This window comes from Ovis aries, chromosome 16 (genome assembly GCF_016772045.2).
Source record: "Ovis aries strain OAR_USU_Benz2616 breed Rambouillet chromosome 16, ARS-UI_Ramb_v3.0, whole genome shotgun sequence".
In the NCBI taxonomy this organism is placed as follows: Eukaryota; Metazoa; Chordata; class Mammalia; order Artiodactyla; family Bovidae; genus Ovis; species Ovis aries.
Window position 1 is genome coordinate 65,538,076 of NC_056069.1, and position 12,242 is coordinate 65,550,317.

A 12,242-nucleotide genomic window follows, 5' to 3' on the forward strand; every position below is an offset into this window, starting at 1 on the left:
CATTTCCTGGGTCGGGAAGATCCTCTGGAGGAAGAAATGGCTACCCACTCCAGTATTCTTGCCTGGAGAATCCCATGGACAGAGAAGCCTGGTGGGCTACATTTTATGAGGTTGCAAAGAGGTGGACACGACTGAGCAACTGAGTATGCGCACACCCAGTGCCTTAAGGAAAGCTTGCTCAGGAAGGCAGCCTCTCCCCTAAACCCTGAACAAAGGAGCTGCTCTTCCCCTTGGAATGTTAGTCCAGGGCCTGGATTAGCTTCACTGGGTTACTCACTGCTAACAAATAGCAAAGCTACAACTTGGGAGTAGGGCTGTTAGTCTAGAAATTGTATTCTTAAAAGAAGTACCAGGATAAGTTTAAAAGCTCTACTGCATTTAATAGTAGCCTATTAAATGAGGATGGAGATTTTTCAAGTAGGGCTAGGAAAACTGCTGAGAGCATCTAACCACATACAGGTCAAGACTGGTACCCGCCTCCCCAGTGGGAGGAGCCATCTTTCCTGAATGTGAGTGAGGGTCCTGGAGTCCACTTCCCTTGCCTGGTACCCCCTGGGGATGCGTGTGACCCCAGAGAGGTCACAGCACCCTGCAGTGGGGCTAGGAACACCAGACTTTGTGTCTGCCTTATGCAGTGGCTGGAGATCTAGTAGCTGGAGAACATTTCTCTGTAAGTCATCAGATGTGATCAGGGACAGCACCGGATGGACCAGTCCTTCCCGTGATGAATAAGACATGGTAAGAAAACCCACTAACTAGGGAAAGTATTTCTTCTCTCTACCTAATGTTGGATTTTGTACTTCCTTGAAATAAAAATAAGAGCCTCTGGATGGGGAAGAACCACTAAATTCATCAGGTATCGAGAAAAATAATGGACAGGAACAAGTAACTTAAGGCTTTTCCTTGCTCCAAGGCTCTAGTCCTATAGGAGGCAGCCCAGTGCACTGAGCCTCATTTCATTCTTTCTCAAAGTTGATCCATCAGACTTTTATTGTGTCTTCCATAGACTTCTCTACCGCACTTGGCAATGCACTTTTTTCTTTTTGAGGACAGAAAATGACACTGGAAGACATATTTTGGGTATACAAAATGCATTTCTTCACTCCAAAGGGATTGCAGTTACTGTGAAAGTGAAAGTCACTCAGTTGTGTCTGACTCTTTGCGACCCCATGGACTGTACAGTCCACGGAATTCTCCAGGCCAGAATACTGGAGTGGGTAGCTGTTCCCTTCTCCAGGGGATCTTCCCAGCAGTTACTGTAAAAATGTGTTAATCGGTGGCTTTCTGGTGGCTCAGACGGTAAAGAATCTGCCTGCAATACAGGAGACCCAGGTTCTATGCCTCGGTGGGGAAGGTTCCCTGGAGGAGGACATGGCAACCCACTCCAGTATTCTTGCTTGGAAAACTTCATGGACAGAGGAACTTGGTGGGCTATAGTCCATAGGGTCCCAAAGAGTCAGAGCTCATCAAACATTTATAGACGGTGACTGAACTGCCTGTCAATAACTAATTATCCTAGGAGAAATACAACCAGCTTTCACATCATATTTGTTTCCCATTTCAATTCTGTCTTTTAAAAATTAGGTGATGAATCCTGGTTTTATAAGGTCAAACCAGATTCCATAAAAAACATGTTTTCACTCATTCATTCTTCTCTCATTTAGTAACTGTGGAATGGCCCTTCCTTGTATAAAAGGTGCTTTCCTGGGATGCAAAAAATAAAAAATAAAAAGACCTCGCCATCAGGTGTGTGATGCTGTGTTAAATGCTGTGTCAACTTTCAGGATGCGTGCACAGGTGAGTGAACACACTTTGAAGGGATGTGTGCTGTGTTTAGTAGCTCAGGTGTGTCTGACTCTTCGTGACCCTTTGGAGTGTAACCCACCAGACTTCTCTGTACGTGGGATTTTCCAGGCAAGAATACTGGAGTGGGTTGCCACTCCCTTCTCCAGGGGATCTTCCTGAGCCAGGGATTGAACCTGGGTCTCCTGTGCCTCCTGCACTGCCAGGTAGACTCTTTACTCAATGAGCCATCAGGGAAACCCTCCAAAGGGATGAAGAAGCTTAACGATAAGGGCCGGGGGGCACAGGACACACACTTGGTGTATTAGAACTCCCCAGAGCTCTAGCTCGTGTTGTCCTTCAAGGATGCTCTGCTTCTCCCTGCGTCACCCGCCTTCGTGGTGAAGTCCATTCTTTCCAAGCTGTTCCCCTACAGCTCGCTTCACTGAGCTCTTCCTGGAGCTGGCTGGCTCTTTTTCCCAGAGAGTTAGCCCCCAGAGCAGCAGGACTAATGCACACATGCTTGCTACGAAGTCCAGCACGAGGAACCCGCTTTAGGAAATGCCCCTGTTTCTCCAAGGCTCCCGCCACCCCCCGTGTCTCTGTCCATCTTCCTCTGTGGCGATGTATTCACATGCCATAGCCAATGGTACTGCCCGTGCGGGAAGGCTGGAGTCCAGCAGACAGTGATCCACTGGCTGAAGGGTTCTTCCAGGAAAGGCTAGTCTTCAGTTCTGCATCGCACGCTCCTCACCAGGAGGCCACCCCACCCCCAACTCTGCTGACCGCGCTGGGGCCACAGTTACACTCTCCTTGGGTTGTCACGTAGAGAGTCCTCGGGCGGTTGTCGGGATGCCCCATGAACACAAGCCTCAGGCTGATGGCGGCCAACATCCCCTCCAGCCCTTGAGATCTGAAATCCCTCTGGAGTAGGATCATTCTCGAGGGAATTTCCTGTCCAGACCAGGTACCATGTCCCAGCTCTTCCCTGGTCAGTCCTGATGATGCCTTTGTTGGAAAAAAGTGCTGTCAAGATCCAAGGATGCTTGAGATCTGGAAGAAAGGGTCTTCACCCCTGGGGCAAGGTGTCATCACCCTTGGTGCATGAAGATGGCCTTGGGTGCTGTGCATGTCCGGGGGAGGGGAGATGGGCTGGGAGAAGTCTAGGGAGGAGGGCCGGGATGGTGGAGTTGCCATGGATGAACGTGACACAGCAGGAACCCAAGACCACGGGCCAGCTGGTCCTCGGGAAGTCTTCCATCTACACGGACTTGACTGTAGAGCCCTCTCTCCCAACAGACACCATCAGTTCTTACTGCACAGGCCCAGCTAGGGGCAGCCTCTTCACAAGCTGAGCTCTGAGGCTGAGCAGGTGTGTACCAAGGAAACAGGAGTTGCAGGGACACCCCTCAACGGCCCCTGCCTTGGAAGAAGACCTACCTTAGGGCCTGCGCTTCTCAGGGGAGCTACAGGGAGCTGGGCTGCGTGGTCAGGGGAAGCGGGAGGAGCCAGCACAGCTCTTAAGCCCACGGGAAGACACCCAGGAGCGCACACTATCCCCGCCCTGATGGACAGGAAGAGGGAGAAGGGAGGGAAGCTGGTGCTGTCTGCCACCTTCTTCCCGGGTGTCCTTAAGGTGGACTTCAAGGCAGAGTGAAGGAGAAGAGGGGGCCAGTCCACCCCGGCCACTGCCACCCCAGCCCATCTGCCTTCCAGTTGGCATCACCCTCACCTGAATCTCCAGGTGCGTCCGTACAAACCGTGTGACCCATGGTACAACACTGAGGACAGATCTCAAGCAAACCGTCAAGGTCCCTGCCTACTTCTTCAGCCTTACTTTTTGCTGCTTCTCAGGACACATTTCTCTCTTTGTCCTGATGCTAAATGTCTGCCCTCCTGATCTTCCCTCCATCATCCAGTGAAAACTACTTGCGTCCATTTTCAGAATTCCGTCCTGCTGGCCCGGTTCCCCTGTCCTCGCCCCACCCCATCATGCTTCCACTGTCAGACTCTTTCATAACCTCTTACCCAGCTTGGCCATAAACTCCGGGGAGACAAACTCACTTTGGGTTCCAAGGATCTAGTGAAGTACGGTGCGTATTTATGCTCAATATATGTTCTTTTTTTGTTGAGTGAATGCGTGGTGGTCAATGGTGATGATGTGAGAATAATAAAAAGGATGTGTCTTAATTGGCACTGATTACCGAAGTGTCTGCTTTTAAGGATATACCACTAAAAACATTGATACGGTAAGAGCAACCCCTGGTTCAGTACTTACCAAATGCCTGATGCCATCCTAAGTGTGCTAGGAGCATCAGTTAATTTACCTGAAAAATCCACCTTAACAGAGAAATGTCAGTTCTCACTGAGAAAGTCTCAGCTTTCTCATGAGAAGTGAAGTGGAGCCTGTGGAAGCTTTTAATGAAAATTCTTTAAAACCACCCAGCTGGTTAAGGTGGGAGTGATGGTGATGTCTGAAATCAGGCCCTTTAAAGCCCAGAGCAGCACCCCGTTCCCACTGCAGTCTCTCTAATTTTCTGATTCTGGTCTCCCTGGTGCTAACATTCAGTGGCATTTCCATAGCTGGAGTCAGGACGAGCTAGGGAGTGGGAAGCTGCTGGAAGGAGTCTCCCTTCCTCCCTGGGGGCCTCCCCAGGAAGCACCCTTCCCCTATGCAAAGCGGTTGGATGTTGAATTTAAACAGGCAGCAATGGGTGTCACCGAAGGAGCTATGGGGAAGGTTTCAAAATGCCATGAGATGGACCAAATCCCACGAGAAAGACCATATCCCACGAGATGGACCAAAGCCCACGAGATGGACACCACGGCATGTCCACGCCGTGACTCACCATATTGAACACGGCCATGGTCAATATGATGGCTGTGGTGATGACCGTCAGGGAGATCCGAGGCCAAGGCCGGTTGGCGATGATGCCCGATGACTTTAAAAGCCACAGGAGAGAAGCAGATGCTTTCTTGCTGCATTGCTAAGAGCGGAGAGAAAGAAAAAGAAACGTGTTGCTATTTCATGTATTTTTCTCAAGTTTCTCAAGGATGTTTAAAACACAAGATGCACCGATCTTCTTCACACATGAGACCAGTAGACCATGTTGGCATTCTTCTTACAAGCTGGGAACAAATTCATTAAATTTCTATGACAAATTACGACACGCTTGTATGTCCTTTAAGACAGACCTGAAATTATGTTTAAAAATTCTTCTGGTAGAGGAAAAATACGCCAGTTAATTAAACGACTCTGGTGGAGGTGTTGGCTCTCAGAGCACAGCTGTGAGGAAGCCGTTTTCAGAAATTCAGGTGATTTGTGTAGGAAACAGCTCAACATGCAGCTGATCCTAAGAGTTCATCTGCACCACACAATACGATAGTCTGGAACCTGTCCCTATGGAGATGACCCCCAGCCCTCTCAGCTGTGGCTCGTGGTGATGGCTGCACCTCATCCTGTCCTGAGAGGGCTTCCCCCACGTGGAGAAGCTCTACCTTTTATTATAAAAATACTATTTTTAATTGTGTTAAAAACACATAAGATGAAATTTATCCTCTTAACTGTTTTTTATTTTTTTAACATTCTTAGGGCTTTTTAAAAAAACTGGAGTATAATCACTTTACAATGTTGTATGGGTTTCTGCCATACAACAAAAAAGAAGAATCAGCTATACGCATACTCTTAACCCCTCCCTCCTGAGCTTCCCTCCCACTTCACCCACCCCTCTAAGTCATCACAGAGCACTGAGTTGCTGCTGCTGCTGCTAAGTCGCTTCAGTTGTGTCCGACTCTGTGCGATCCCATAGATGGCAGCCCATCAGGCTCCCCCGTCCCTGGGATTCCCCAGGCAAGAACACTGGAGTGGGTTGCCATTTCCTTCTCCAATGCATGAAAGCGAAAAGTGAAAGGGAAGTCGCTGAGTCGTGTCTGGCTCCTAGCGACCCCATGGACTGCAGGGCCCCTCCGTCCATGGGATTGTCAGGCGAGAGCGCTGGAGTGGGGTGCCACCGCCTTCTCTGGCACTGAGCTGGGCTCCCTCTATTAGACGGCTGCTTCCCACTAGCTGTCTATTTCACACGTGATCATGCACATAGGTCAATGCTACTCTCCCAAGTCGCCCCACCCTCCCCTTCCCCCACTGTGTCCATGTCTGTTCTCTATGTCTGTGTCTCTATTCCTGCCCTGCAAACGGCTCTTAACCATTTTTAAGTGCAGAGTTCAGCAGTGTTAATCTTATACACTTTGCTGTGTTGCCTTCCCAGGTGGTGCAGTTGATAAAGAATCTGCTTGCAAATGCAGGACACATGGGTTTCACCCCTGGGTTGAGAAGATCCTCTGGAGAAGGGAATGGTAACCCACTCTAGTATCCTTGCCTTGAGAATTCCAAAGCCAAAGGAGCCTGGTGGCTACAGTGCATAGGGTTGCAAAAGAGTCAGACACAGTGGAAGTGGCTGAGCTTGCACCCATGTACACTACGGGATGAGATGGTTAGAAAGGCAACCAGCCCTGTGGCTGGGGAATCAAGCCCCACAGCTGTGAGACTTTCTGCAAATTACTGACCCTCTCTGGCCTTGGTTTCTTCATCTCTGAAATAAGAATAACAGTACCTGCCTCTTTGGTTTTTAAGAGATTTAAATGAGCTACATAAGGTGCCCAAAACAAGACATATGTATTAGTTTTTCTTATTTGTGAAGAAAACATATTTCTCAGGAACATTTCAGTGACTAAAAATCTATTTGCCTTATATCTGCATTCATGTTAAGTCGCTTCAGTCTTGTCCAGCTCTTCGTGACCCCATGGACTATAAACCGCCAGGCTTCTCTGCCTACGGGATTCTCCAGGAAAGAATACTGGAGTGGGTTGTCTTGCCCTCCTCCAGGGGATCTTCCCAACCCAGGGATTGAACCTGTGTCTCTTACCTCTCCTGCATTGGCAGCAGGGAGGTTCTTTACCACTAGCACCACCTGGAAAACCCTAGATGAACATAAAAACCACTTTTTTCTCTCCTTTTTACTATAGTTTTTTCCCCTCCAGCTCCTGGTCTAAAGAGATGCAGAACATCTGTCTATAGCATCTAACCCCTGTGATGTGGAATCCCAGGGCTCACTCTTTGGGCAGAGTCTCCTGGGACCTCCTCTGATTTCTCCTACAGCCTGTCTGGAGGGATGAGCCAATGCTGCCCTGGGCTCCAGGGGGTGAACGTCAGGCTAGCAGCCAGGCTCTGCAGAGCGTCTTCCTGTTAGCAAGTCATGGGGAGCCAGATTTATGCCTTAAGTTTCTTCTCCAAAGCATGGTTTGAATGGGGGTTGGTGATGTCCTTAAATCTGTTGTCTGAGAGAGGCCCTTCAATGCTGTGAACATGTGGTATCATTCAGGATGACACAGCTGGAGGACGCTCACCTGAAAGAGTATCATCCTTCTAGCACATCCTACACTGAATAATATTAATACCATAAGCCACAGTGTTTTTGAACTGTGGTGTTGGAAAAGACTCTTGAGAGTCCCTTGGACTGCAAGGATATCCAACCAGTCCATCCTAAAGGACATCAGGCCTGAATATTCATTGGAAGGACTGATGTTGAAGCTGAAACTCCAATACTTTGGCCACCTGATGCGAAGAGGAGACTCATTGGAAAAGACCCTGATGCTGGGAGGGATTGAGGGTGGGAGGAGAAGGGGACGACAGAGGATGAGATGGTTGGATGGCATCACCGAATCAATGGAAATGAGTCTGGGTAGACTATGGGAGTTGGCAATGGACAGGGAGGCCTGGCATGCTGCGGTCCATGGGGTCGCAAAGAGTCGGACACAACCGAGGGACTGAATTGAAGCCACAGTCATATCTGTATTTGGGAGGAGAAGCTGTAACAGAGTGTAAAGAGCAGAGATTCAAAAGAATATCATAGTCATCCAGCTCATATTAAAATAGAAGATGATGCATTTGGCTGGATCCTGGAAAATGAAGACAATATTTATGTGTTTGCATCCTAATTGACTAAGATTAGGGTTTCTATTTAAAAGAAAATTATTAAAACGGATGCTTTTGTGTCTGTACACAGAAACTGTCAATAGATATGATAATAAAAATCTTAAGAGCAGAAAACACAAAACCGCTGATTTAAGAGAGGGTTTAACTCTAGCTCAGATTCCGTGTTGCAGTCAATTAGGTAAAATATCTAGTTATTACACAAACATATTGTTGAAATTGTAAAATTTTAAAAATTGCTGTTTGAATTTTTAGAGCAATGCATGGTGATGGTATTGCCAAATATGCCAGCTAATGGGACTATGTCATGTTCCGCTCATAGACGAGGCATGTGCTGAAGCAGATGTGGGCAGACCCACACGTTTTTCTGCTCCTGTGACACACTGGGGAAAATGACACAGTGGTGGCCCTAGAAACTACTGCCTCCGTTTGCCTACTGAATACATGGCAGACTGTCCCGGAAATCTGCCATGGTCCTATTCAGTCCTGCAAAGAGCGATCTCCTTGAAGCTGCTCACTAAAGATGCACGGGTTCGGTGAGCACTGGGCCCCAGGCACCAGATTCAGAATGAAGCGGGTTCATTTCCGTCTCTGTTTAGTCTTCCTGTGTGCCTCCAAGCCCTCATACGCAATCATTCTTTAACCTATTATGCCATATACTCATTGTTCTCCAGGCCATAGAGGCAGGCAGCCGCCCCTATCTTTTCATCTCTTCATCAAATCGAGGCAAAGTAAATACAACTGTTCTGAAACATGAAAACTGGTAACACTGCTGGTGCCAAGGGCAAGGGTCCAGACAGCGGTGCTGGGGATACAGATCCTGAATGATAAAGACAGCGGGGGGAGAAGAGGAGGAAGAGGAAGACAGAAACAGGAGAAGAAACCAACGACGGGGAAAAGGAGAAAAAGACTAAAAACCTACAGTAGAGAGGATCTGACTGAGGAGAACGGGAACACTGATTTCATTTGTTGCTCTGAATAAAAATTACAGTGTATGTCCTAACCTGATAATTTAGTTTAGTTTATTCTGTTTTGGGTTAAGTATTCAAATAAACTCCCTGATGGATAAATAGTTTATCAAAATTTACACCATCCTAATGAGACATTCGGAGAAGGCAATGGCACCCCACTCCAGCACTCTTGCCTGGAAAATCCCATGGATGGAGGAGCCTGGTGGGCTACACAGTCCATGGGGTCGCTAAGAGTTGGATACAACTGAGTGACTTCACTTTCACTTTTCACTTTCATGCATTGGAGAAGGAAATGGCAACCCACACCAGTGTTCTTGCCTGGAGAATCCCAGGGACGGGGGAGCCTGGTGGGCTGCCATCTACAGGATCTTGCAGAGTCAGACACGACTGAAGTGACTTAGCAGCAGCAGCAGCAATGAGACATTGGGCTTCCCTGGTGCTCAGATGTTAAAGATTCTGCCTGCAATGCAGAAGACCTGGGTTCGATCCCTGGGTTGGGAAGATACCCTGGAGGAGGAATCGAAAATCCACTCCAGTATTCTTGCCTGGGGAATTCCATGGACAGAGGAGCCTGTCAGGCTATAGGCCACAGGGTTGCAAAGAATCGGACACGACTGAGCAACTAATATATAACAAGACATTACAGGCCTCCCAGGTAGAACCGCAGAAGAAAATCCACCTGCCAATCTTGGAGGTGAAGGAGATGAAAGAGATGCAGGTTCGATTCCTGGGTCGGGAAGATCCCCTGGTATAGGAAATGGCAACCCACTCCAGTATTCTTGCCTGCAGAATCCCATGGACAGAGGAGCCTGGAGGGCCACAGTCCATGGGATAGCAAACAGTGGGACATGACTGAGCACGCGCACACACACACACACACACACACACACACACACACACACACACACAGAGTGAGACATTATAAATGATACCACCTCAAAGAATATTGTGGCATTTATTTAGAACATCCTCTTCATATGAAGATGAGAGCAAGCCTGCTATCAGCTCAGGGTAATCATTCTATTTGATCTTTGGTTTAATCACCAGCATCGTTTCTGCCAAATCTGTTTCTTCTCTGTCTAGGGATCATTGGTGAGGCTCACTGTATCATATGATTGTCTCTTATTACCTAGAGCAAGCTCACTGAGCATCTTCTAGAAATGCTCTTGGCTGTTAATGCCACATCCATCCACTGATCAATATGGAATTGGTGCTAAGTGTAGTGGGAGAGGCAGAAGGGGGAAGAATATAAACGTACGTGAAAACCATGGAGTTGGTGCCGGGGACGGTGAGCAGTGTGGGTTGCTAGAAAGAGTCTGGAATGAATGCTAATGTCTTCACCCCAGTACAGGCAGAAGATTCTCCATGTAAAAATAACATGTTCATACACGGTGTTTTGGATTAAAAACGAAGAAAAAAAATATCTCTGCCAAAAATATTTCCTGTTCCTTCCTTCCTGTCTTCCTTTTTTGTTTTTTGAAACGTCTGCATTGGAAACAGCAGGTAGTCTCTGCAGTCCTAGAATTCCTCACCATTCGGTGTGATAATTATTAAAGCAGATTGGGTTTGCAGTCTCATTAGTTTGTTCCTTTTAAAAATAAAACGAGGTACCCGCAAAGAAGTCGCCGCTTATATAAACTGAAATGTAACAAAGTGAGAGACATTTCAGAAAGTTTTAAATGTATCACAGTGGTTCGGTAACAAACATTTATCATTAGAAAAATAGAAATCCTCTTGTGTGAAAACTATGGTGAAGCTGGTCATGTAAACATGCGCTTTTGTGTATTTGTCTCAAGGAACACCTACCGTGGCATTTTAATTGGGCAAGCACTCTCACTGTCATGCAGCAATAATTACTCCATGCATTTGCTGTCACAGAGACTGATGTGTCTACTTTATTATTTAATGTGCTTGGACTTCCCACAGGCTTTTATTTCAATCAATCATATAGACCCTGAGGCTGGGAAAGACTGAAGGCAAAAAGAGAAGGCGGATGCCAGAGGATGAGATGGTTGGATGGCATCACCGACTCAGTGGACATGAGTTTGAGCAAACTCTGGCAGATACTGGCAGACAGAGGAGCCTGGTACGCTGCAGGCCACGGGGTCAGAGTTGAACGCGACTTAGTGACTGAACAACAACAAATATTTTACAAAATCATCCTGTTTCTCTCACATGGCTCGGCTGAGCCATATTCCTCTGTTATTTATCCACTGGGTGGCTCTCACAGCACCATCTATATCGTGTTAGTGAAGTGAAGTTGCTCAGTTGTGTCGACTCTTCAAGACCCCAGGGACTGTAATCTACCAGGCTTCTCCATTCATGGGATTTCCCAGGCAAGAGCACTGGAGTGGGTGCCATCGCCTTCATCGTATTCTCTTTGCCTAAATGCTTGCCTCTGGCCTCTTGGAGACCTGGTGGAGCCACCTCACAACTTGTGTGTGTGTGTGTGTGTGTGTGTTTGCCACACTGCACAACTTGTGGGATTTTGGTTCCCTTACCAGGGATCAAACCCAGGTCCTTAGCAGCGAAAGCATTGAGTCCTAATCACTGGACCGCCAGCGAATTCCCATCACAATCCTTGTATTCCTAGAGGCAGCCCAGGATTCAGCGAATAGAACTCAACAGATGCTCACTGAGAAAGCTCACTGTCTTAACAGTGGATGCAGAGAGGAATTCCTAGGGGTGTAAAACAAAGAAGGAGGCTACTGATAGAAGGATGCAGACTGTGGGACTGGCCCCAGAGTATCCTGGAACTGAACATCACTGGGCTGGGCTTTTGATGCCCACAGGGAAAAGATGTTGTCTTGGGTCTGCAACAGGTGGGCAGCTGGGACCAAGACTGCTGAATAAAACCAGAAGCCTCAGAAGGCTATTCTCTCCAAGTAGAGAAGTCTAGAAAGTCCATACTCTAGACCAAGAAAGTATAAATAAACTTCCAATGCAAACTCAGACTCTAAATATGGGTGTTGGTTTTGAAATCATATTTATCTGCTTCATAATGAGAATCTCAAGGTGAGTGGTTACTGATCAGACCAAAAACCAGAGAAAGGTCTTGGGGCTGTGGCTGCAGCAAGAACAACGCTGCTTATGATGATGACACATCACATTGCAGGATGCAACGCACATACCAGTTGGGAAGGGGGCAGTCCCTACTGAACACGATCTCACAGCGAACAAAAACTACGAGCTACATAAGGGGCTTCCCAAGTGGCACAGTGGTAAAGAACCTGCCTGCCAGTGTAGGAGGTGAAAGAGACACGGGTTCGATTCCCAGGATGGGAAGATCCCCTGGAGAAGGAAATGGGAACCCACTCCAGTACGCTTGCCTGGAAAATTCCATGGATGGAGGAGTCTGGCTGGCTACAGTCCATGGGGTTGCTAAGAGTCAGACACGAATAAGCATGCACGCTTGAACCATGAGCTGCAGAATACAATGGACCGTACAAGGAAGAATCAACAGAAATAACAGATAATAGAATGAGTATCATAAGATTCAC

The 12,242-nt window shown here is 47.6% G+C and overlaps 1 protein-coding gene across 1 annotated transcript in view; it reads right to left on the minus strand.

Moving 5' to 3' along the window:
- The window catches only part of ADCY2 (adenylate cyclase 2), a 455,956-nt gene that overhangs the window by 66,457 nt on the left and 377,257 nt on the right, over nucleotides 1–12,242 (minus strand). The window contains exon 16 of the mRNA XM_027980173.2: nucleotides 4,632–4,769. Within this exon, the coding sequence (XP_027835974.1) occupies nucleotides 4,632–4,769 (138 nt within the window). The remainder of the gene's footprint in view (nucleotides 1–4,631; nucleotides 4,770–12,242) is intronic.